A 27,434-nucleotide genomic window follows, 5' to 3' on the forward strand; every position below is an offset into this window, starting at 1 on the left:
ACTCTATGGTTTAGTGTTCATAGTGACGTCATCAGCGTGTGCCCGATGCAGAGGAAAAAGGAGCCGAGGAGGCCTGTGCAGCCGGGAGTCTCTCCCCTCCCGGGGAGGGTGCGGCGGTGAGCTTCGGACCAAGGGCTGCCTAGTCTTGGGTGCTGAATACTCCCGAGGGAAATAGATCTGCTGACCTGCCGTCCCATGGCCCATTATCTACATGCGCCTGAAGCATTGGTCCGGGATATGAGCTGGGTGAGGGTGTAGGATCTGCCTCGTGGTGCCCATCTTTTCTCAGAGGGACCGGAGTTCCCGTGATAGTTCTCATTTGATAATCTAAAGGTTTAGGTGCCCAGAGTGAAAAGTGACTTAGACTTGCTGCCCAGCCCAGGTGGTTTTGCACTAGCCCTTGGGGTTTCTCGCTGCCTGATGTGTGTGTGTCTGAATTAGAAGTGCTAAGACTCGGGAATTTTAGCTGTACGAAGAATTCCCTGTAAATTGCCCCAGTGGGGTTCAGTAGCAGACCCTAGTCAGAAGGGGGTGTGCCACTGCTGTTTCAAAGGCAATGACACGTTGTGGGGTACCTTCTCTGAATATCACCGCAGTGCACAGTAGACCCTGAGAGGACAGGCTCTGGGAAATGTCCATAACAGTGCCTTTACAGCTTTCAGTTTGGGGTGGCAGTGGCATAGGGGGATTGACATCTAATGCCACCTCTGTTCCACAGACAACAGCAAAGGGTAACTTGTCCTGCATTGTATCAGTGGGATCTAGATCAGGCTTCATAAGCAGCATGCTTTGCACCCACCTTAAACCCAAGCCGGAGCAACACAGTGCTGTGTTGTGCAGTGGTGGTACGAGTAGTTGTACCTCATCTTGTGCCAGCCCACTGTCAGGTAAGGGAGATGTTGGTCCCATACACCAAAAATTCTATCATCTAATCACAGCTCATATCTCTGTTCATAGATTTCATGCAGAATTCATATATCTATGGCCTTGAGGTTCCTGTATAGCACAAAATAGTAGATTTCAGGCATAGAGCTTCATGACGCACATGGAGGTATCTGAAAGCCATAACTGTGTAATCAGAAATGCCTGTGCTAGGTTGCTGTGCAAAAATCATGCATCCAGTACACTGCGCCAGAGCTCGTTCCAAGAGTCTGCCTACAGTGCCTTCGCATATGAGAGATTCCCAGGATGCCTTTGGTTGAACTTCACAACTTTCCCAGTTTATATCAAGTTTCAGTTTTTAGTGTAGGGATGGGCCTCACACACACTGTTTTTGAAACATGGTGGCTGCTAAGCAGAGCTACAACTAAGCATTGAATGAAACTTGTGTTCCAGTTGCAATTTCGACAAACTTGAGAGAAGTCGGAAGTCCTGTTCATAATTATAAATTAACTTCCTCTCCTACTTCCCCCAATGAATAGCTGGCTGGCAGGAATCCTGCTTCTTTTACCAGGCCTCATGCATACAGCCCTGGTTATTTGAAGGAAGCCCTCTCAAACTCAGGAGGGCTTCTGATTAAATATATTTAGGATTTAGCTGTTAGCAATTGCCATTGTAATGTTTTTATGCATTAAAATCACACAGTTTGTAATATTCTTCATGTTTACAAAAGTTCATGGTTTTGTTTAGAAGTTCCCATTATTATCCTCTTCCTAGGAAAAGGTGAATCATTTTGTTTAGATGCCCACTGGCTTATGTTTAATGTATTTACTTGGCTTGTGTATTTCTTTTAATAAGATTCTTGATGTGAAAGTTAGATGGGATTACTTAACTGTAAATCTGAAGGGAGACTTGACATTTTTGTTAAAATCTGATGGGCAAGACAGTGTTGGGAAATTCACCATTCAAATCTCACTCTGATTGTAAAATGTCTTAATGGCAAATTATTGTCTTTTAGTCTCATCCCCCATCTGCAGCATAGACCAATGACCATGACTTGCATTACAGGGATGTTGTAGCGTCCCAACATCCCTGCATCCTTTCCGCTGCCATTGCAGGGATGGGCCAGGGAGGGGGTGGGCCAGGGAGGAGTCAGCACTAGTTGGCTTCCACCCCCACTTCACCACTGGACACGAGGGCGCCTGGCTCCTGGACTTACACCTTTTTGGTGGCTTAAGTCTATGAGAGCCCTACATAGGACTTTCCAGCAGCACCTTTCTCTCTCTTTTTTTTTGGCTCCTTATGCCATCAGAAAGTCCTCCTGGGAATGGCGGAGCTGGGTGGCTGCAGCACTGTGGCCAGGATGGGGTTGGCCAGCTGGTAGGAAAGATGGAAGAACAGGTGAAAAATCTTCAGTAAGAGCCAGTGATCCTTCATTTTGGCCTTTGGCAGTCTCTGCCTCATGGCTCCTAGATGTCTTCAGTGAAGCAGATTCTTCTCTTTACAGGCTACTGATTGTCTGAATTTGCTTTCTCAACACTTCCTGGCTGCAGTAACTCACTATGGCTCCTAAAGATATAATGACTAATTCTCATGCCAAGTCCATTCTCAATGCAATGAATTCTCTTCGAAAAAGTAACACCCTCTGTGATGTGACTTTGCGTGTGGAACAGAAAGACTTTCCAGCCCATCGTATTGTATTAGCTGCTTGCAGTGACTACTTCTGTGCAATGTTCACCAGTGAGGTAGGCAAGATGCACCACAGTGTTTTTAATGCATGCTATTAGAAACTACTTGCTTCTGAGTAAGCTTGCATAGAATAGCACTGTAAAATGTAAATAACTGTTGATACATTTGTTGAGACGGCATAACCAACTAAATTAAAGTTTCAACATGTGAATGTGACACTTCCATGTGGTCTTTAACCCGTCAGTCAAATCTAGTGGGAATGCATATAAGACAGTGTAGATAATGTTAACTGTTGTGTGCTAATGTTTTATCTGTGTCGTATCACTACTAGTTCAAGACAAGTACAACACAAGACAGCTATCATGGACCCATGAACTTGTGTATAAAACCTTTAATCAGCCCCTGATTTTGTACAGTGGCCAAGAATTGATCGCTAACAACATTGGCTCTGTCAGCTGAGTTATATATGATAACTTTGTCAGTTTTCTCCATTTGTGCTGTTTTTCCATGGCTGTTTTTTTTCCCTTAGCCTAGCATGGATGACCCAGGCTAGTCCAGTATCTCAGAAGCTAGGAATGCCGGGCTGCTACCCAGAGGCAAGCAATGGCAAACCACCTCTGAGTAAGGGTCTTGCCTTGAAAACCCTACAGGGTTTCCATAAGTTGGGTGCGACTTGGCAGCACTTTTCACCACCATGGGTTTTTGTGATATGTTCTTTCATGCACTTAATGCAGTCAACCAATTGCAGATTTGTATGAGGGTCCATTTAGTATTTAGTCACTTCTGACAATACTTCATGGCATTTGATTTTATAATGATTTGCTGTTCAGTTGTTGCAGAATTTTAGAATGAATTGTGTGGTAATATTTTTTCTAATGCAGATATCTTGTGCAGGTAGTAACTAAGTCTTTGTGTTTATGAATGTTGCAACTAGGGAGCCAGCATGTTGTAGTGGTTAAGAGCAGGTTGACTCTAATCTGGAGAACTGAGTTTGATTCCCCACTCCTCCACATGAGCAGTGACCTCTTATATAGTGAATCGGATTTGTTTCCCCACTCCTACATTCCTGTTGGGGGACCTTGGGCTAGTCACAGTTCTTTGGAACTCTCTCAGCCCCACCTACCTCACAAGGTGTCTGTTGTGGGGAGAGGAAGAGAAAGGCGTTTGTAAGCACCTCTGAGTCTCCTTACAGGGAGAAAGACCAGGTATAAATCCAAACTCTTCTTCTTCTTCTAACTTAACTTTAATTCTGTGTTCCCGATATGTGTCAAACCTTGTGAGCCCTGTATGGCCCTGGCAAGCTTAATACATTGTACCTTGATAACCTGATTCTTATAAGTTAAGAGCTAAAATGTGTGGCCAAACACAGTACAACTGCTCTTCTGAAGCATGATCTCTTATTCTTAAGCCTTAAGATACTAAATAGGGAGAAAGGTCCCATAACTTCCTATTCAAGATCTCTGTATGAGGGATTCTAAGGGAATCAGAGGCCACAAACAGAGCTGACGGTGACAGATAGGTAAACATACAGCTGTCCACTTTGATGCTGGCAGTCTTATATGATCGGAATGAGCTAGCCTGATATGTCAAAATGCTGGAAGATGTTAGGAAGGAGTCTTCTTGTCCTGTTCTTTTTCTTGGCTGCACCAAGTAGAAAACACGCTTCCTGAATATTTTGCCTAATGGAATTTGTCAGAACTGCTCCTGTAGATTGAATCCAGATTCTTATATCAAGGGTTTCTTAGCACACTCCTGCAAAGGTGTATATTGGCTCATCAAAGCAGATTATAAGAGTACTTGGGTCTTCTTAATCCAGTCCACAATAACAGACTCCCAACTCATCACTGTCTGTGCAGTAGTCAAGACTGACACACCTGGTCTATTAAAATAAGGTTGAATCTTGCTTGTCAGCAGTTGTGCAAAGGAAGGAACAGTGCTTCATTCCCTTTAGCAGGCAGAAATCAAACTTAATTTGTTAGGTTCTCTTTATGCTGCCAATTATATTGTGTCTCTATAATTCCCAGCCAGCCAGCCAGACATATTAGCTACCTCTTATGGTAAAAATATAACATAGGTAGAGACTTAAAGACACAGCAAATGGATCTTGCTGAACATTGATGGCTACCACATATTCCTTTGGCTGTTAAAATTTAATTTAAAAAACCAGCACTAAGAATTAATGCATCTTTTCCACACCCCTATCAGAATGTATAATCTTATGCATGTCTGCTCAGAAGTCTTTGTATGCAACATGGCTGACTCCCAGATAAATGGGCATTGGATTACCTTGAAGTAAACACGATTGAATTAAGTGAGATTTACTTCAGAGAAAATGCACAGAAGCAGAAAGGGTGGGTTTGGCCCATTCCACACCTGAACCTACAGTGCGAGGTTCCTAACCCCTTCTACCCCAATAATTTCTTCTCTGAAGTAGAAGCTAAAAAGCAAAACATGGAGAAGAGGTTTGGGTTTACTTGGGTTGCTACCTATTTAGCTGTAAGATTCAGATTACAAACCCAAAGCTCCTTTATTTTATAATTCTGTTTTAGAATAAAAGAATCCCCTTCCAATATTCAATTTTAACTTCAATGGCAGATTTCTCCTTTTGAAAAATGAATCTGTTTTTAAAAAATCAATCGCCTTCTTCTTTCTTCTGATCTTTAGCTCAGACTAATATATCTCATCCAGAGGAACATTTTGTCTCTGTCAGTGGTGGGTGAAAGGGAGGGAATTAAGTTGGCGTTTTAAGCTTATGATATACAGGCTTGGGCAGCACATCAAAGAGATCCTTCTCGGATCAAAAAATAATATGGACCCACGTGAGAAGAAAGTACAAAAGATTGTTCTGTTCTTCCCCCATAGCTACTGCACTGATCACAAACCCCACCCACAACATGACAACTTAAAAAACCTAACTTTGCCTGTAGTTCATGAAGCAACAGAGCAGACTTGGTTAACTTTAAAAAATGAAATGGAGTGTAAGTTTCATGACTAACAGATGCTAAATGTCCATCATCTTCCTGGATAGGCACCATGCAGAACCCCATAGCCCCCAGTCTGTCTTGGCTCTTTCTTTGCAGGATTGAACAGCAATGAGTCACAGATAACTTGATCTTCAAGCACAAACGCGCCCTCGCATACACACAGCCTGGGAGCTGCTGTTACCCCAAGCAAGGCTGGAGCAAGCAGAAGCAAAAAGGCAACACATCTGAAGCTGGGAGGAGCAGTGCACAGCAACTCTCCTGGTCATTCCTTTGGCCATTTGTTGCAACTGCCACAGCAGGTGTAATTCACATATGGCTTTTAAAATGCACCTCATTAATTGACCACTGGGAGACAGCTAGGTGGTGTTAACATCAAAGGAAACAGGGAAGAGGCAGCCAAAGAAAACAAAAATGCAAAGCAGCAAAGCAAGGAGCTCCTGATTAAAAAAAATCTCTGAAGAGCCAAAAAGGCCATCAAGGATGCATCAAGAAAGGGCCCAAAGCTATTCAGAAGGCAAAACAGTTTTCCCAGGGAAAATTAGGGGAGGAGTTAAACAGTTGAACTTCCCTAACCCAGGTGGGAGGGATAAGGTCCAAGCAATTCATTATCTCCCACTCCCTTCTGCCCCCTCTGTAGCATCCAGCCTCCATCTCTCTGCCTCTTCCTATCAGTAAGCAAGTGAAGAGGGGATAGAAAACGGTTTTGATGCAGCAGAAACTACCACTTAACAAATTTTGCAAGGCCTGAGTTCACCTCAGCTACTGCCAAACAGGAAAAGGAGGGCATCTGCTTTTGTGCCAGGCAAGAAGGTCCCCATGCTCCTTTCCCATCACACAAGCATAGATGCAACTTCAGCCTTGCTTACTCCAGACTGGTGGTTGGCTGACCGGCTTGCTACACTCCACCACCTCAGAGGTTCAGCTGTCATAAACCAGTGGGCACCTGCGACCCACTTCAGCAGGCTTTGTGACCCAGTTGTGGCATTTTCTGAACATGCACACAGTGAAGAAAAAAGTCTGCGTAAAATTCCAGTGAAGCATTGCAGCTGTCAGGAAAGATCCATCTAGAGTTCTTCTTTGTGTGGTTCATAGCGCACTGTTCACTGGTATGCTAAAAGTATGGTGTCAGCCACTGAACTTTTCACTGGTGAGATGGATGTACTCTTTCAGCTATATCCATCGGAAAGGGACCTCTTAATCAGCACAGAAGAGAACTATATAATCTGTGTTAATTTAATGGGGCAGAAGGACACATTCTTTTTCCTGACTCAGAGAATGTGACATGAAGGATTGTGGAGCATTGCTAAGTGAGTGAAAATTTTGTTGTCATCGTACTAACCTATTGCTGCATCCCTTAATTTCAATGTGATAGGGATTTTTTTTTAATAGACAGAGGTACAGGTTAGTTAGTTATGATAAATACATTTGACACCTGACAGAAGGTTTTTTGCAGCTGCCTTACAGCAACCCCATAGGGTTATCAAGGCAACAAACATTCAGAGGTGGTCTGCCATTGCCTGCTTCTCTGTAGCTCCCCTGGTATTTTTGGTTGTCTCCCATCCAAATAATGACCAGGGCCAACCCTGCTTATCTTCTGAGATCTGACGAGAGCAGGTTATCTAGTTCAGGGCCTGACAACATGCAAAAGAATTATTCCTGTGCCCTTTCCAGATATTATCTCAGTGCAAAGCAATTCTAGGGGACATTTTCCCAGTGTTTCATTTGCTGACTCCAGACGGTATTTAAAAAATGTCCGCATTGCCTGTTCTTGAGTTTTCTGGGTCAAGCTATAAAGACCATTGTCAGGATGTTAATATAACCCAATAACTAAAAATTGTCTTATTTGTTCCTAATTTGCAGCTTTCAGAGAAGGACAAACCCTATGTGGATATCCAAGGTCTAACAGCCTCTACAATGGAAATTTTACTGGACTTTGTATATACAGAGACAGTTCATGTGACAGTAGAAAATGTTCAAGAGTTGCTCCCAGCAGCCTGTCTTCTTCAGCTGAAAGGTAACGGCAGCAACAATAACTTTGTAGATCAGGAATTGAGATATTTTCCATGTTCTGGAACCATATTGGCCTTTTTTTTCTGCGCAGTTAAGTTCAAAGTGGTAAATTGAACAGCATAGTAATAAAACCAGTATATTTAAACTACAGTGAAATATCAGTCCAGCTATTCTCTGTAATGCTAGTATGCCTTTACTTAATTAATTCACCGAGGGGTCCAAATTTTGAAGTTAGGCAGCTGGAAGTTAATGGTTTTAGTGGCAGGTGAGCCATACCTAGGCTGACCTCTAAAGGCATTCTCATTATCTTTAGTAAAATGTTCATAAGTTCTACTAAGTTACTCATGGAGTGGCACCATGGTGGTGGAAGCAAACCTAAAAATGTAATAACATGCTGGTGAGCATGAAGTGAAAATATTTAGAGAGCAGAGTCATTGTTCTGTATCGTACAATTCCACTGAGCAAAGCTGGAAGCCTTCTTTTATAGTAAGTATCTTCCACTAGAGAAAGATCCAATTAAGCTGAGGAAAGCTCTCTATTACGGCCAGTGGTGGTGAACCTATGGCACTCCAGATGTTCATGAACTACAATTCCCATCAGCCCCTGCCAGTGTGGCCAATTGGCCACAATTGCAGGGGCTGATGGGAATTGTAGTCCATGAACATCTAGAGTGCCATAAGTTCACCACCACGGGGCTAGAGAAACTTCTTCCAGCTTGCCCAATGACAGACTTTGATACCATCCATTCACAACATTTAGAACATGATTTATAGCTTATTTAGCATAAAAATTGCCACATTAGGTCAAAAAGGCAACAAAAAGCACATCTATTGAGAAAGCCCTGCATGCTCCCCTCATGAAAGATAGGTAGCCTTCTAGGTGCAAGAATGCATCTTGGATTTAAGAGTTTGCCTTGAAAAACATTTCAGTCATACAAAAAGAGAAACTATTTCACAGGAGTTTTTTTCAGTACGGTACTTGCAAAAATTTCCCATTTTTCCATGGGAAAAATCAATTTTAAAGCCTTTGAAAAATTCCTCCCTCCAATTTTTCTGGTATTTCCCAGGTCTTCAAATCTCGGTCCAGATTTTAGTCCAACCTTCTAATTACTTTGCAAAACAAAAACCAAAAACCAACCCACCCCCTAAAGATAGGGTTTTTTTTAAAAAAAACCTAAAAGTAGCAAAAATTCTAAATGTTGCAAACAATTACACTGTTTCCTTATTTAAGTTTGCCAGACACAAAATTATAGCCTGGTTCTTCAGAAATATGCATAATATTGTATCTGACAAAATAAAATCCACAAGCAAACAAACAAAAACCCTTATGAACAATATCAGTTTCATGCATTGACTCAAACAACTTAATCAACAGTGCCATCCTAATCAGAGTTACATCCTTTTAACTTCAGTGGATTTCAAGTGTAGTTAGTGACAGCAACAATTTTATAAGTATATCAGGACTAAAATAATGAAACAAATGGAAACAGTAGTAACTGATATATCCCTTTATTACTGGCAAACATCCAACCATGCTGCTCCAAAAACTTGGGGGCGCAAGTCTTCAGAATAGGAGGCAGCAACTGATGCCAGTCCCCCCCCGCCCCCCCACTGCCTGCTGCAGATGCCCCCTGTGTTTTTCCCGAGGGAAGGTGGCTGCTTTTGAGGCTTGATCCTGGGAGCATCCAGGAGGAAGGCAAGGACTTTCAGAACTATATTTTATTTATGCCTTTATATAAGGTTATGTATATTTAATATTGATAATACATTTTTATCAACTCTGTGCTGTTTTCTAGAATGATTTATCAGAGCAGATACCAAACATATTGACAATTCAGTTAATTTACAAGCTACAGAGATAAAAGCATGACTTCACATTTACCAGAATTAGTGTTCTAAAAATTACATTTTTAGTGCTTGGTTAGTTTTCTTACTTAAAAATCAGATGTCATTTCTCTAAAATACTTCTGGCTAGACTAGTTGAACTATAAATAATCATCCCATTTCCTTACAGGGGTGAAGCAGGCATGTTGTGAATTCCTGGAAAGTCAGCTGGACCCTTCCAACTGTTTAGGGATCCGAGATTTCGCTGAAACACACAATTGTGTTGATTTAATGCAGGCAGCAGACGTGTTCAGCCAGAAGCACTTCCCAGATGTAGTTCAACATGAAGAGTTCATACTCTTAAGTCAAGAAGAAGTGGAGAAGCTCATTAAATGTGATGAAATTCAGGTAAAAGTTTTACTTCATAAGGAGCTAAGGGAGAGGACCTCAGCCTTTTTGAGCCCTGGGGGCACGTTAGGAATTCTGACACAGCATTGTAGAGGCAGCGATAAAATGGCTGCCACAGGATGGCAGAGCCAGCCAGAAAATGATTGGCACAACTTCAGTAACACAGTGTAGATCCTTGTGCTGCGCTGGCAGCTGCTGCCAAAGCAACATTTTAAAATAATCAATGGAGAAAGAACACCCACCCCCTGAAAAAAAAAACCACAGGAAGAAAGGGTTTTTAAAAACGTTCTGTTAGTTTCTATTCTTTTGCTTTTTAAAGAATCTATTTGTACCTAACAAAATAAAAATAAAGAAGAATTTAATGTTTTTAAAAAAACATTTTCAACCCTGGAAGTGTTTTTTTGTTGTGAGAACACTCCAGAGCAAGGTTCAATTTTTAAAAAAGATTCATTCTGTTTTTTAGAAGAAACGTTTTCTCTGAAAGAAATATTTTTTGTTTTCTTTTCTGCAACAGTACAATGGGATTTCAGAACAGAGTAAAAAATAAAAACAACGTATGGTTTGAGAGCTGGAGCAAAGGTGTCTTCTCCCACAAAAGACAAAACTTACAAGCCGCTCTTTGCCCAACAGAAGAAAGCAGCAGAAGCACAGTATCTTTATTAGAACTAACTGAAACTTTGTGAAGTAGCAAGAAACTTTGAGTTCCTCAGGCTTGCCATCAGGTTGGATGTTAAGCAAAACAGAAAAATTAAAGCACTAATGTTGCTATCCTGTGAAGTGTTACTCCAATCTGAACTTATTTATTTGACCAGGTTTAGATTAGAGTAACTTGGAGTAAGGTTACACAAGGGTGAAGAAAGGTAATGTTCCTTTCTGCATGATAGTTTGGCAGTTTAATTTGTTTGGCAGTTGTTAATTTGTGGAAGTGCGAAAAAATTTTGGTGGTGCCATCTTCAACATGAAGTGCCATCTTCAAAAATTTTGGTGGTGCCATCTTCAACCAACTGTGCTCAGCCTCTGCAGTAGTCTTTCCTCCTGAATCAAAGCCATCTGAGCTGCAAAACATTATTTCAATGCTATGCATTTTCTTTAGGTGGATTCTGAAGAGCCTGTCTTTGAGGCAGTCATTAACTGGGTGAAGCATTCGAAGAAGGAACGGGAAGCATCCTTGCCAGAGCTTCTACAGTACGTGCGCATGCCACTTCTCACCCCACGCTATATCACTGATGTCATAGATACTGAGGTAGGGATAACAGTCTTGCTGAAGCACTTCATGGACTCACTCTGATGTTGCTACTGTAATGTGAAAGGACTGACTTACAATACCAGTGCCATGGGTTAGATCCTCTCAGCTTTCCGCTGGTGCGAGAGGGAGGAGGAATTATCTGGCCTGCTTCCCCTCTCTTCTGCAGCCACAAGGCTTTTATCCAGTTGGAACCCCAATAGGGAAAGATACAGAATGATCTGCTTCTGTTAATGGAAAGCTGGTAGGATCCAACATTGTAAAAACTAACAAAAACAAAGGAGGGGAGAAAATTCCAACCCAGAACAGATTAGGTAACCAAAAAGGTTTTGGGGGGAAAAGTGGGAAAAAATCTGTCTAGAGTTATCACTGCCAATTACAAAAAAAGGCTAAAATTATAATCCAAAATATACAATCAAGTTATAAATATTAAAAGCTATGCAGCACAATACAACAATCATTGGTTACATATATATGCACCTTCCTCCAGCATATAAAATGTTTTTAGTAAATTGCATGTTGATGTTAGTGGTCCAGATTTTTCCATGACTGTATGTGGTTATATGCACCATTGGGTAACACTTGATCCTGACCTGGTTTATGGTGAAATTTGGAACACTAAAATCCAGAATCCAGATGTGGATGTTTAAGGCCCTGGTAAGGCTTGTAATTGAGGAGGAGGAGAAGGAGGAGGAGGAGGAGGAGGAGGATATTTAATTTGTATACCACCCTCCCTCGAAGGGCTCAGGGCGGTGCACATCATAATACATCAACAATACATAGTAATACAACAAAATAAGCAATAATGATATCAATTGCACAGGCCCCACATGAGACAGCAGTTCAACAAAGACTTAATCAATATACATCAGGTTAACATCAGGTTACCAAATTATACATCAGGTTAATAAAAGCCGTATATAGTGTGGATGTCAAAGATTTAAACTACTGAGAAAGGCCTTGTGGTCAAACACATTTGAGTCTGTTTTGGTTTACATGTATTTTATGCTATTTGTAAGTATACCTGGTCATAGGAATGATGCTTGCAACTATGTGACATCCCCTTGTATACAAGCGGAATATACTAGGAGAAAGTACATAACCAGAGTATGTGTTTTGTGATGACATTTTTTAGTATCTGTAATTTGATTAAAACTGTTGGATTATAATTTTAGCTTTTTTTTGTAACTGACAGTGATAACTCTATACATATAGTTCTTAATTTTTAAAACCTTTTTGTTTACCTTGTCTGTTCTACAATCCAAAATTGTGTCTTTACAGATGATCTTTTGTTTTATATCTAAGAAATATAGTTATCTCTCTGTAATGTTTTGAAGTGATACATGTTACACTGCCCCCTTGCCTTCCTTATTTTCACTGCCACCACCAAAGGCAGCCTTAGGCCCTTTATGGACGTACCATGTATCATGTGGCAGAGGTGCAATCTTTGCTTACGCGTGAGACTTCCACATATTTTTTTGTTTATATTTTCCAAAGTGTTTCTATCCAGGCAAATCTGCCATTTTGCCTGCTCCTCCCCACCTCCTTGGTTTTTTCCATGCAACCTTCATTTGGGGAGGTTGTTTGTCGCTTTTTGTTGTTGCTGATGTCTTTGATCTTGCGTTACTTTGCTAGACCAGCTCTGTGCATTTCAATTGGTCTGCCACTCAAACATTAGATCTTCACTGTTTTTTTTTAAAAAGAAGCCCTTCTGTTAATCCTGAAATGTAGGAGTAGGAGGAACTACTACTGTGATCTGGGTAGGGAAAGGCGGGGAGGAGGGAGAAAACCCAAGGAAAGATAAATGCATGCTGATTGCCTTTGCTGTCCATGTGAAGAGAGGGAAACTTAAAGATCGCTTTAAAAGCTTTTGGAAACTTCAGGGATTCTCTGATCTGACAGTGAGGTGAGCTGGGTAAGAAGGGAAAAGATGTGTGTAACTGAGAATCAAACCCAAAGGGAATGTGTGCTCATAGTGCACACACGTGCATCAGTGGCATTAGAATTCTTCATTGGGCCCAAAGAACAGGATAGCTTAGTTGTATATGGCAGATTAACAGAATGGCCAGCACATGGGGATGGCTATGAGTTAAAAGGAGATCCTTTACTCTAAAATAAAATAAACTCAGCAATGAAGGAATAAGAGGGGAAGTCCTCCTATGGATTAAAAACTGGTTGAGAAACAGGAAACAAAGGCTGATTCCACATGGGCCAAAAAGAGCGGTGTGAAACTGGTGTGAAAACAGTATAAACCCTTTTACACCATTTTAAACCCTTTTACACCATTTTCACACAGTTTTCACACTGCTGTTTTTGGCCCATGCGGAATCAGCCAAAGAGTGGGTGTAAATGGGAAGTTCTCACAATGGAGAGATGTCGGGAGTGGTGTCCCCCAAGGATCCGTTTTGGGACCAGTGCTCTTTAACCTATTCATAAATGACCTGGAAGTAGGGGTGGGTAGCGTGGTGGCCAAGTTTGCAGATGATACCAAATTATGTAGGGTGGTGAGAACCACAAAGGATTGCGAAGAGCTCCCAGCGGACCTTGATAAATTAGATGAGTGGGCTAAGAAATGGGCTAAGAGCCCTTCAGGGATGGGGCGGTATAAAAGCCTAATAAAATAAATAAATATAAATAAATAAATGCAGTTCAATGTAGCAAAATGTAAAGTGATGCACATAGGGGAAAAAAATCCAAACTTCACATACACGCTACAGGGGTCAGTGCTATCAGTCACAGACCAGGAAAGGGATTTAGGCGTCTTAGTTGATAGTTCCATGGGAATGTCAACTCAATGCATGGCAGCTGTAAAAAAGGCAAACTCTATGCTGGGGATCATTAGAAAAGGAATTGATAATAAAACTGCAAAGATTGTCATGCCCTTATATAAAGCAGTGGTGCGACCGCACTTGGAATACTGTGTCCGGTTCTGGTCGCCGCATCTCAAAAAGGATATTGAGGAGAGAGAAAAAGTGCAGAGAAGGGCAACAAGGATGATTGAGGGACTGGAGCACCTTCCCTATGAGGAGAGGCTGCAGCGTTTGGGACTCTTTAGTTTGGAGAGGAGGCGGCTGAGGGGGGATAAGGATTGAAGTCTGGCAAAATTATGCATGGGGTAGAAAATGTTGACAGAGAGAAATTTTTCTCTCTTTCTCCCAATACTAGAACCAGGGGGCATACATTGAAAATGCTGGGGGGAAGAATTAGGACTAATAAAAGGAAACACTTCTTCACGCAACATGTGATTGGTGTTTGGAATATGCTGCCACAGGAGGTGCGCATTTAGCCACCAACCCGGATAGCTTTAAAAGGGGCTTGGACAGATTTTATGGAGTGAAAAGTCGATTTATGGCTTTCGTCAATCTTGATCCTCTTGATCTGAGATTGCAAATGCCTTAACAGTCCAGGTGCTCGGGAGCAACAGCCGCAGAAGGCCATTGCTTTCACATCCTACATGTGAGCTCCCAAAGGCACCTGGTGGGCCACAGCGAGTAGCAGAGAGCTGGACTAGATGGACTCTGGTCTGATCCAGCTGGCTTGTTCTTATGTTCTTATGTTCTTATAATTGCTTTTCTTAAACATAGAGATCATAAATATAACAGCACTAAGATCTCTGTATGGTTAATACATGTAATGGCTTAAAATAAGCATGATGGTTCTTTAAGTAGATCTAACTACGCAGACTTATTTTCTCACTTGCTACTTATGCCAATAACTTCCATGCAGCTTAACTTCCACACAGAACACAAATTTTTCTCACACTTTATATCACTTCGCTCAAACTCCTTTCCCCACACAAGCACAGTGCTCAGCAATCGCTCTTTCCGATCAAAACCATCAACTTTGCCCCTTAGGATACAGCAGTCATCCAATTATAACACATTTCACTCAACCATCCTCCCCCCGCCCATTCTTATTCTATAGGTCTATATTTTAGATCACAGTAACATATATTTAAAAGTCCACATTAAAACAGAAAGACAACACACACAGTATTTATATGGCAAAACATCTCATTCATCTTCTGAATGATTCAGGGTCAATAAAGATGAGAAATTGGAAGATCTCAAGCACACACTTTCTTGGGGGAAAACACAGCCATAAGGAGATTTGATTTTGATTATAGCCGTAACATGGGGTGGGGGTAACTCTTTCCTTCTGCAGCATTTTCTTGACTTAAACCTCCATCTTTGATTTACTATTTTATCTTGCCAGGGTAAGCATACATATTGCCTGAATGTCTCTTGCATATTTGCATGAGCAGGGCAAAGGGCTACTATTGGGGTGTTGGGGGTGCTTTTTAGTTATTAAAATGACATGGATGTGCACCCCTGGACACCCATCATCTGTTCGGCAACTCTTATCCAAAGTGGGGCTCCCCATAGTTGCTTTTAACCAGGAAAAATGTGTTGGGAAATCTAGTCATGGAACTTGCAGTGTGTCATCTGAGTAGATTATGCATGTACTATCTATTTATAATTTCTGAAAACAATCCTATAATCTAATGTATGAATGCCTGTACATCTTCCCTAGCCTTTTATTCGATGTAGTTTGCAGTGCAGAGACCTTGTTGATGAGGCCAAGAAGTTTCATTTAAGGCCTGAGCTTCGCAGCCAAATGCAGGGTCCCAGAACCAGAGCACGTTTGGGTAAGTATCACGGTAGCTGGAGTATCACAGTAGCTGGTAACTCGGAGATATTCAAAATGTTTTTAGAAAGACAACATTCCAAGGGTGCTCTGGAATGTAACAGTGAAATGTTTGTCCATGCTGCCATTCAGAGATGCCTTCAGGTTCTGAAACCTCCTGGATTCAAAATGTCTTGTTAATTGCAACATTTAGCTGGGAATAGTAAAACGAGCTCACCAAGGGCAAGTATACCATGTAGCAACTTGGAAACAAAGCCCTTATGCACAGGTGCAGGCAGGAGCGTCGTCAAGAAAGATCTGAAGACTATATGCCAGGGGTGTCCAACCTATGGCACTCCAGATGTTCATGGACTACGATTGGCCATGCTGGCAGGGGCTGATGGGAATTGTAGTCCATGAACATATGGGGTGCCATAGGTTGGCCACCTCTGCTACGCTAACCGTGACTTATCACTGTGGTAGTGTTGAGGTTTTTTTCCTTCTCAACAAGGGGCCAACCAGCCCGGACATTAATAGCCTCTGTCGGCGCATAAAGCAACAGTTTTTAAAGCTCTCCAGCGTTTGTACCACATCGGTTTGGACTTTGGTAGCGAATCAGTGCTAAGTAGCTCTCAACCATGCTTAAGTTTCCCTAAACGGAGTCTTGAAATGAATTCATCGGTCTAATAAGGAATAAAGCCGCTTAACCTGGTGTTGTCAGTTCTCTAAAAGGAAAGATAAGGTTCCTCCTCGTTCTTAAAATTCCCACAGGATGGGGTTAATGTTAGTGTGATACATTTTCATACAGGTGCTAATGAAGTTCTCTTAGTAATTGGGGGCTTTGGAAGTCAGCAATCACCTATTGATGTGGTGGAAAAATATGATCCGAAGACACAAGAGTGGAGTTTCCTACCAGTAAGTATTTTGTCACAGTCTTGACAATAAGAAATGCTGGGCATCTAGTTTAATAAGACATTTGACCAAAATGAACATGTTAATTAGACATTGCAAACTAGCGCATGAAATTGTGCTCTGGCACCTACTTTTAAAAACACAATCATCTTTAGGAAGAGGAGGTTTAGACTGGAGAAGCTGAATTGCTGATTTGCCCTTTCCCCACCCTATCCAGGCCTCTATCCAGGTTTCTTCTTTCAGATTCCCCACCCTATCCAGGTCTCTTTTCCCTTGTAGTTTTAATCTCACTCTCCCAAAGAATATCTTCCCTGGTAACAGTTGCAGAGAATAAGGGTATAGATTGAATTGAATTCATGAAAAGCACTAGATCCATGTATGCAATATCAGTGTAAAAATGTCGTCTTCTGTACAAGCATCCTCAGGTGAAGAATAAAGAATATTCCTATTGAAATTGAAATTTGGTTATACTCTAAGACCAAGCCAAAAATTTAATTGAGGTTTTCCAAATCTCCATGTGTGCCAGTTCCTTGCTGCCTGTCAAAAGCCTTCAATATTCATTGCCTGCCACTGAGACCATCTTTTTCCCACAATGTGATGGAAAAGCCCCTTTTGGATATATTGGCTATCTCAAATCCCAACCTGATCTTAACCTGCCCTGCACAGTGGTAGACCCCATAACTCTCCAGGACAAAGAAGAGGTGTCACAAGGAGGTATCATGCACCTAATGTTTCCTAGCACTTTGACCCCCTTTCTCCCCAACTAGCAGAAGGACCTCTAGAAAATTTGGTGCTAAGCTATGCCTCATCATGTACAATTTCTTTTTGTATGAGTTCATGCTCCTTCAGCCATTAATACCTGTTGATTGATCTCAGTCTGAAAATCAAACTAATATTTTTGTTAAAGGGATCCACAAATATCCACCCACAAAAGAAGGCTAAAAAAACACTACAGGAAGATAGAAGTCATACTTTTTATTCAGTATCAGATGCCTGCAAGATTCATCTCATTTGAGGGAACTGTCATGCCCTGGACTGTTCAATAACGAGATTTCATATTTAGACAATTTCTTTTTTTGAAAACAGCATCAGGAAAAAAGCATTTTTCCTAGCATTTCATACCCCTCCATGTCACATAACACCGCCCCTCACCAGTTCCCCAGGGTGAAATGGTACCCCTCTAATCACATGGGAAGGAAGCATGGCCTTCACTTATGCCAAAACACCCCGCATTCCCCAGTGCTTTGAAGTGCAAAAGCCAGCAGGTGTCTAATGAGTAGATTAGACCTTACCTAGAAAATAAACTAAGAACAGATAGTCCCAGGGAGGGAAGAAGCAGTCTATGGAGAGGAAAGACGTGGAAGGATTGGGCCAGAACTGGGCAGATCATGATAGAAACAATTGTCTACTTGTTATCTGAGTTTTTGAAATTTTGACATAGTTGCCGGCTTATAGTGCCTGACTTCTGTCTTAAGAAATTCCTTTCTGTTGCTAGAACACGGCCATACAGCCCGGAAACCACACAGCACCCCAGTGATTCCGGCCATGAAAGTCTTCGACAGTACAATTCCTTTCTGTGTTTGAAATGCTCTGACCAATTCAACCTTGCTCTTGAGCCTTACTATTCAGAAGCATTGCTAGCCTGGAAAGGAATGGCTAACAGAACAACCTGTATGCCTGGATAGAAGGAAGATAGTTTGAGAAGTGTCCAGCAATATATCTCCCTGAGATGGCTTCCCTCAGAGGATTCCTACTTTTGCTAGGAACCTGATGGCAGCTATCCTAGAGGCCACTAGGATAATGAGCAGTGTTACCACACATGCATGTGGAGAAATTCAAAAAGTATGCTGCATACTGAGGAAGTCAAGATATGAATTTAGTCTGTCTCATATACAAACTGGATACATACAAATAGTAACCCCTACCACATGAGACCAATGTGGCATAATGCATCTTGATCCAATGAATCAACATCTGTGTCTGACAAGAAAATCACGGTTATCAGTGAGCTACCAAAGTTTGTTGGTTCCATTTTCTCTCTTTTCTAACACATGTAGAGCATCACTCGTAAAAGACGCTATGTTGCCACGGTATCCTTGCATGATCGAATATACGTAATAGGTGGTTATGATGGCCGTTCCCGTCTCAGCTCTGTGGAGTGCTTAGATTATACATCGGATGAAGACAGTATCTGGTACTCTGTTGCTCCAATGAACGTTAGAAGGGGTCTAGCTGGAGCCACCACTCTGGGAGGTATGTGTTAAGTAACACATGAATATACTAAGTGGTCTGAATTGTGGCTGGTGTGACATCCAGAATGCCAGAATCTTTTAGAACAGTTAGATTCAAAACCAGTAACACTTTAGAGGTCAGCAAGACTTTTAGAGTGTTAGTTTTCAAGAGTCAAAACTAAGGGAGCTTTGGCTCTCAAAAGTTCATACCTGAAAAACCTTGCTGATCTCTAAGGTTCTGCTGGATTTGAATCTAGCATGCTACTACTGACAAACACACTCACTGGAAGAATCTTTTAGGAATCAGATCAGTGGTGGAAGGGAGAACAGATCTCTTAAGAGAATTAGCAAAGGTTGACGAAAGAAGCACACGTATATACAAATACAAGAAAAAAATACTTTTCTTTAAAGTAGTAATTGTTTTTAGTTTCATCCTTGTACGGTATATAATTTTAGGGACCACACATAATTCCTAGTGATGATCAAAATTCATATTACTGTCTAAAGCTCCTCTGTCTTCAGGGTGCTGAATATGACTCTACATTATGTTTGTTACTTGCTTGTAGGGATGAGCTGCTGACCCAGCAGCACCGTAAGTAGAGTGCTGGAACACCGGCGTTCCTACGGTCTTCTGGTCGCACCGCTCCCCCACCCCTCACCCCCCGATGAGTCACGGGTCATGAACTGCCTGGCTCACAACCACCGGGTGTCCCAGACAAAGGGACAATGGTCTTGCCCCCAGGTGAGGATTAGGCCCAGACGCTGATGCTCCTCTCCGCACGTAGCAGCCAGGTGAGATCATGCATCACATGATGATCTCTCAGTCTCCCGCTCTCCCGGATTTCCCCCCGATCCGCCCTTCTACACGCCCCCGCTATAATCATAATAAAAGGTGCCAGGAACCAGCACGCGGCAGAGTCGCTAGGAACACGGACACCCGCGCTCCCGCTGCTGGCGCTCTCCACCAGATGAAACCTCCGCGTCTCGCCTCTTCCTTAGCGACGACCCTGCGGGGATGACTACACTTGCTCACCTGAATCATATGTGGCTGCCTTCAGTAAGATGGACCCTAATTTCATGCTGAAAATTAACACTTCTGTATTTGCTGTTTTGAGACAAACTGCTTTTAGGAAGCCATCCCTTTATGCAGGGAAGATATAGGAAGCACAATCATAGCTATTAGATGCTCGTTCCAATGTTACTTATGTCCAAATATTATGTGAACCTAAGAAGTGAATTTCTTGTTTTATAAATCAGTTAATTTTAGTCAGACATCCTCGTGAATTTTAATGATGTTGTACAGGCTGTTTCAAAGAGATTAGGTTTCGTTGTAGAATACCAGCTGGATACTGTGATATATTTATATTGGTTCATTAAAAGAAAAACACTTAACCGAATGAGTTGACAGTTCTACCATGAAATCATCAGATTCTTACATCATTTTTCCTGTCAGGGAAAACGTGTAAGAAAAAATGGTGTAGGGAATCTCTGACCAAATTATTCTGATTCCCATAGAGGACGGCCACCTCCATTATATATCACTTAGCAAACTGTATTGTAATTGTAGTAATTGCAGTAGATTTCATGTCAAGTGTTCATGTGAGGTAATGTGGTGAAAGAATGCACAAATGTCTTGCCTCTTGTGAAATTGTCACTCTTAAAGTGCTGAAGAACAGCAGCTCTGAGTCCAGCTCTAGTTTAAAGGTTGGATCCACCAAAGTTTTTCTTTGGATGAAAGTCTTTCCACAGACAGAGTATGAGTTTCTTGTTTAATTCCTTGTACAGCAATCCCAGATGCTTCCTAAATCCTATTCCTAAAGGGCCTCCTACCCCCACAGAGTAGCACTGGGGGGACATTTTGGGTTCTAGTGGGAGATGAGGAGCCAGTTCTCCCATTGGCAGAAATCTTTCCATCCACAGGAACACTCCAGTAGATTCAAGCTTATAGGTGTTAGGTACTGATGTGGGTATTGTATATCAAAGGCCATATAGATGACTATGTCAAAATACAGCCTGGTTGATGAAATGGCTCTCTGCATTCTTAACTTTGTATTGTTACAGACATGATCTATGTTTCTGGAGGTTTTGATGGAAGCCGGCGTCATACAAGTATGGAGAGATATGATCCCAACATTGATCAATGGAGTATGTTAGGAGATATGCAGACAGCTCGAGAAGGCGCTGGATTGGTTGTTGCTAACAATGTTATCTACTGTCTTGGTAGGTAGTTTTAGTGTCATGCTACTGCCTTGACTACATCCCATCAAATAGATTCTGTAAGCAGCTATGTATAGTTGCAAACCCCATTCTATCCTGCAGTGTCTCCCAAGCAGGAAAAACCACTACCTTGGAATAGCAGAGATGGTGCCTATCTCATCAGGATTCCACCACAGGTATAATAATCTGCCATTATAGACATGAACTGGAAGTAAATGCAATTAATATTTTATGGGATTTAAGTAGAAGAGCTCTCATAAAACATCAGTCCTTACTCAATTATGTACAGTTTAGGCTCCAGGCACCTGTACTTTCCCATACTCTTATAGATTTGTTTACCAGATCAGCATTGCTATTACAACTGTTTCTTGAAATAGGCATTTCATGTAATTTATTTTGACAAATAACCAAGTTATTATTAAACATTTATAAGTGTCACAGTCTCCATGTTCAGTGTTACACCCAAATTAAAGAGGAAGAGAATTAGAACTAAGAGCGCAAGGGAAAGCTATATGGAACCTCAATTGTAAGCAAGCAGCCTTCACAATATGGCGACCTTAACTTACAGCCCCATCTAATGGGGGCACAGGGGAAATCACTCTTTGGAGCCAGCATGTCTGATGTAGAGTCTAAAGACACTGTGGATCCAGAGCTAGCTCCTTGTGAGGAGATGCAGGCAGCAGAGACAGGTCCAAGCCCTTCCCCGCAAGCCAAGGCAGAGCCAGCTCCAAGCCCTTCCCTGTGAGCCGAGGCAGAGCCTGAGGTTGTGCAGCTGGGAACGTCATCAGAAACCTCAGATGAGCTCAGCAACGAGCCAGCTGCATAAAGGAGTCAAAGACAGAGGCTTCATCTACAATGTAAAAGGAGAAGTACTCGTATTGAGCCCTTTGGGGGTAGGGCGGTTTACCAAATCGAATGAATGAATGAATGAATAAATAAATAAATAAAAATTTGCTGCTCAGAAAGCTCTGAGCTCTCTGCAGGAGCCTGGCCTCATTAGCAGGAGCATCCTACTTAAGCCCTGTCTACAGCTTGGCTCTGCCTGGGTGCAACGAATGTGCTTACATGGGAAGCTCCACCCACCTGGTCTTCCTCAGCTTCTCTGAACTCTGGTTCCCAGCCTGCCTGCCTGGACCTTCTGCCTGTGTTGGCTCAGGACTGTCTGCCAGTTAGATGCCACAGGGAAGCCCATTTTTGTTTGGACAGCCATAGATATTCAGCTGAGAAGATTTACTTTACAAACTACACATGCTTATAATTTGCCCTTCAATTGATTTTTAAATGAGACCTATTAAGACTTGTATTAAAACAACAGTTTTTCACCAAACCATTGAATTTGAGACACCTAGAATATTTGTGAGTTTTTATGAATGTAAACAAAATATAGGAAAATTATAAGTGTATTTGTTTGCTTTCAAGATGGGCAGCGCAATCTGGGGGGGGGTGCGCGAATCACCCTCTTAATGTGGTGCAGGCTTCCGCTTGCATAAAATGCCCTCTCTGGGGCACTTGCACTGTGAGGGCCAACTTTAGCAGGCCTCCAAACACCTCTTGGCCCTTGTACACCGTGGTGTATCTCTATTCTCCCCTATGGGGGAGTTGGAGGGTTTTTCTTAAAAAAACAAAACTTTTTTGGGCTTCCCACGCTGCGGGAAAGCCTTGTGGAGCAAACAGAGCAGCACTCAAATGATACCATCCCCACCTGCCTCAGCTCTAGATTGCACTGTCAGACAATTTTCTAAATTTCTGTAACTCATTTTGTATCCGATTTTTTAGAATTTAGCCACATTATTCTCCCATCCAACTAAATTCTCTGTACCATTATTTAGACAAGCAGGACAAATTGTCTTGGATGACTAAAATGGTCAGTTATCTTTTCCTTTATGAATGCTGTCTGTGAGTAATTAAAAAAATTAAAATATTTGCTTGGCTTCTCTGATTTTTCAGGAGGTTATGATGGTCTGAACATCTTAAATTCTGTGGAACGGTATGATCCCCATACTGGGCACTGGACAAATGTCACTCCAATGGCCACCAAGCGCTCAGGTGAGAGTTCTGGTAATATTTCTAGAGGAGTGGAATCATAGGCCCACGGGGACGGGGGAGGTCAAATGACCCGGGCACAATATGGGGGGGGGGGGGGGGGGAACATGCAAAATTGCCTACAAAGAAACTCATAATCAAAACCGCACCATACTATCATAAAATTAACACCTAAATAAGCAAAATAATTAAAAAGTGGAAGGTTTACCCAAAGGACACAGAGGCGGGAGTCAATAAACAATCAACAGATGAAATACACTTAGTTCAGGAAAATAATCAATTATGTGCAAGTGTGCTCTGAATAAGGCAACTGAAAGCCAGCAAAGTAAGGACAGGATGGGCTTTCCTCGGAGGTTCCGTGTAACCAGTGATACAAGTCTAAACTGAATTGCACTTAGCAGAGTTCCACTTTCATAGCATTTTGTGCAACACCTAGAGCTTTCCTTGCCTTGTATTATACAACCCAGAAATGTATTATTATTATTATTATTATTATTATTATTATTATTATTATTATTATTATTATTATTATTATTATTATTATTATTATTATTATTATTATACAACCCAGAAAGATCTTGCACAAGTGGGAATGCAACAAGACTGACTTAACACAAGTGGCTACTGTGGTCTTTTTCTTGTATTTCTCCTTGCACAACAGTTCTAGGACAAGGGGAAATTTTGTGTGGTGAGCAGGCCAATGAATATACAGTGCTCTTGGTGCCACCACTAAGAACGGCCTATTCCATACACTTCATTATGGATAGTTAGCTCATTTACCTGGAGGTTTGACTGTTTCTCTGTTTCTTTGTTTCTTTGTCTAGGAGCTGGAGTAGCCTTGTTGAATGATCATATTTATGTTGTTGGAGGGTTTGATGGAACAGCACATCTTTCATCTGTGGAAGCATATAACATTCGTGCAGACTCCTGGACCACTGTAACAAGCATGACAACCCCTCGCTGTTACGTGGGTGCAACAGTACTGAGAGGAAGGCTTTATGCCATAGCAGGGTAAGTGGGTCCTGACAAAAAATGACTAGAGTAAATCTTGAGCTTTCTTAACTCTGCTGTAGCCCTGGAAGCATGGTAATACAATCTCACTAATTTGTATGCATGCCCCCTATACTCAGTCTGTTGGAAATTGAATCCTGAGGAAATCCAGAATGGCTGGCTTGTCTTCTTATCCATCCATGTTCCCAATTCTGTTTCGACTCTGACCCATATTCTGAACAGATTGGTGCTAGACACGATTTGTATATCCATTAGCTCACCCAGACCCTCTCCAGTTCATTAAACACAGGACTGCAGTTCCCACATGCCTGTGGAGCTAAGGGCTAGAGCAGTGGTCTGCAACCTGTGGCTCTCCAGATGTTCATGGACTACAAATCCCATCAACCCCTGCCAGCATGAACATCTGGAGAGCCACAGATTGCAGACCCCTGAGCTAGAGGATCGTTTTATTTTTCAGCTTCTGTCCAGTCCTGTGCTATAGGCATAGAACTGGCTAATTCTTCTTACATTTGTTTTACATTTTAATATACACACTAGCAAACTCAAGACAGAGATATATTTTGAAATGTAAGAATGACTATTTCAGTGACTGCTCATATTGTATGCAAGATGTGAGCTTCAATGCACACCAAAATAGACAGTATGATCATTCCCACATTACAGAATACATGCCCTTGCATGGAAGCATAAAACTTGTCAAAATAGAACGTTAATGTAGTTTACTCTTACCACAAACACCAAAAATATGTACTTACACTTACCTCTTTAAAATAAAGGGGCTCCATGTTCATATGAGTTACAAAGATGGATACTATCTACCCTAAGAACTGCTGCCATGTTTAATATGATTCATCAGTCCTTGACTACAGGGGTTCCATGGTCCAGAACACGCCCTTACCTTTAACCCTCTGTCACTTGCAGGTATGACGGTAATTCACTGCTAAGCAGTATTGAGTGCTACGACCCCATCATTGACAGTTGGGAAGTGGTGACGTCACTGGGGACCCAGCGATGTGATGCCGGTGTTTGTGTGCTGCGGGAGAAATGATGTCAGGAAAGACCTTGTCAGAGCACTTCTGTGGAGCAGAGACGCTATCAAAGAAAGCACCAGCTAGTTTACATCTTGTAGATGTGGATACAGTGACTACTGGCCCTGTGCTGCACACCCACAGGCTCATCTGCAAAGCTACTAATTCTAGTGGGGAAAACCCACACACACAACGCACTTTATGCTGATCATGGAGGAATTACACACTCAACTAGACTATCCCAGGGAAAGTGATAGGTCAGAGCAGCAAGGATGCCTTTGCCTTCTGACCTGCTGAATGGCTGAGGTTAAACAAATTCATCTCTGTCCTCTCCAAAGCATCAGTCCATGCAGGGAGTTGAGGGGGTGGGTTCACAAGTGGGCTGAATGTTTTCATGTACCAAACATGCTGCAGTGTAGAGATACTTTTAGTGGGCAGACTGTCCTTTCTGGATGCTTGTTCAGGTTCTATACACAAACTTGTACGCAATGGTGGGATAAAGAATTGAAGACAATGGTTGGTATAAGGGGACTGACCACGTATTTAAACACAGAGGAGGAAATAAAGACCAGGCTCTGCTGTAATATTAATCTACTGGGAAGAATATTACATTTTACTTCTTCCACTTACTGGACCACTGACATTTTCTGGAGAGAAGGAATATGTTTGACTACTTGTGAATAAAAACCTGGGGACTAGTTTACCACTGCTTCTGAATACAGAACATAGTGTGAGCAGAGCAATGAAGTAATGTCTAGACCAGTGTGTCCTTGGGGGTTCTTGGAGACCTTAGCTACAATAGATGGGTGCCTAGGTTGTAGGGAAACTGCAGTGTATGCTTTCTAAGGGAATGTCTGTTCAGTCGACTTTGGAAGTGTATTTGCAGTGCAGCCTGTCCCCACAAATCACACCTCTTCTCAAACCCACACTATCACCTGCTAATCTGCACTGCAGATAAGCAGTACAATTTTGTGCAAAGTTACTCTAAGATTTCAATCCTGTTTGGAATAACTACACTGGATTGTAGTGGAGGTGAAGCCTGATGCCCTGTACAGGTCTCTGTCCGCATGCCTAGTATGAACTCTGTCAGCGTAGCATTCTCCTTTTTCATCTGATTTTTCACAATGTTGTTTCTTGTACTCCTGTGGTGCTAAAGTAAGAACATGGGAAGCTTGTGTGCACTTGGCATACAGATATTTCCAACGTAGCTTCTCCTGCAGAGCGTCTCTCCAGATCCAGTTGCAACAAGAATTTAGAATCCTTCTCGTCAGCATGAACTGGACATCCTTTATTGTTTACTAGACATCACTGTCTGCAGTAACATCTAGGATTCAGTTTCTTCTTGCTTCTCTTCTGGTGTATATTGCAGTCTTCATTAGGTGTGGGAACACACAAAGAGACCTATGTTGCTGAAATGGACCCCTAAGCCTGTGGATAATGCAGCGCCATCATTTATTTACATGCCATAATGATCAGCATGACCCTGGAGCTCTCTTCCTGACCTACTGAGCCTCTTTCTGTGTTGCCTATCAGATATCAAGGGGTGAATGTATTTATTTTCTTGGGTGCTGTTGATTCTTTGTTTTGGGGATACAGTAGCATGAGATTATTATGCACTTTCAAACAACACTGAGTTTATGAATTCTGTCCTATCACACCAGTGTTTGTGATTAATTTCTTACATTTTTTTAATAAAAGCGTCTCTGGTACATGTGAATATTTCATTTCTGTTGCTGCCTTTCCTCAAGGTGAATTGGTTTTATATGTGCAGTGCTGTTGTCGTACTTCAATCCAGGATGATAAATAACAAAAACATGTATTCGTTCAAAGGACCTTTTCAAGGTCTCTTAAGCGCCTGTGTAGGCTTTCATTCATAATCACCAATTAGCAGTCTGCTTTTTTGCTCCCTTTCCCAACACGTCCTCTTTTTTGCTCAACCTACTTATTCCTATTTATTCTAAACAAAGAGCTCAAAGCAATTCTCACATTAGTCTCCCCCCCCCCCCCGCACAACCACCAGACTAAGCAATTATAATGAGGTCGTCTAACTGAACATCATTACCTACAGCTATTATGTAGCACAGCTTCTGCAATGCTTATTAAAGATCATCACTCACTGATGCAGACAGTTGAACTTATATCTGGGCAGCCTTACTACTAACAACATTTGGGGCCCAGAGATGCTGATTTAGTTGTTAATGTGATTACAAAGCAAAGTATGTCTAGACTGCTAATTCTTAGGGAAAGCACATGGCTAGTTGATGAGAGTTGAGCGGGGAGCGGGGGGGTGGTGGCTTTCACTGTATGTAGATTACATAATGCAGATGCAG

General features: G+C 41.9%; 1 protein-coding gene across 7 annotated transcripts; it reads left to right on the forward strand.

Moving 5' to 3' along the window:
- The first annotated feature begins 22 nt into the window (after positions 1-22).
- On the forward strand, positions 23-26,813 carry KLHL12 (kelch like family member 12). Of its 7 annotated transcripts, none has more exons than XM_048498235.1 (13): positions 40-246; positions 719-887; positions 2,387-2,624; positions 7,413-7,566; positions 9,576-9,793; positions 10,887-11,036; positions 15,570-15,684; positions 16,471-16,577; positions 18,632-18,827; positions 20,867-21,025; positions 22,970-23,068; positions 23,890-24,076; positions 24,998-26,813. In XM_048498235.1, exons 3-13 carry the CDS (start codon positions 2,442-2,444, stop codon positions 25,122-25,124), a joined length of 1,695 nt encoding a protein of 564 aa, XP_048354192.1. In that variant the 5' UTR covers positions 40-246; positions 719-887; positions 2,387-2,441; the 3' UTR covers positions 25,125-26,813. The 7 variants fall into 7 exon arrangements, with proteins under 7 accessions (XP_048354193.1, XP_048354192.1, XP_048354196.1 ...); XM_048498239.1 differs by having other exon boundaries at positions 2,433-2,624; XM_048498238.1 differs by having other exon boundaries at positions 97-116.
- Positions 26,814-27,434: the final 621 nt, after the last annotated feature.

The sequence above is a fragment of the Sphaerodactylus townsendi genome, linkage group LG05 (assembly GCF_021028975.2).
Source record: "Sphaerodactylus townsendi isolate TG3544 linkage group LG05, MPM_Stown_v2.3, whole genome shotgun sequence".
Taxonomy (NCBI): domain Eukaryota; kingdom Metazoa; phylum Chordata; class Lepidosauria; order Squamata; family Sphaerodactylidae; genus Sphaerodactylus; species Sphaerodactylus townsendi.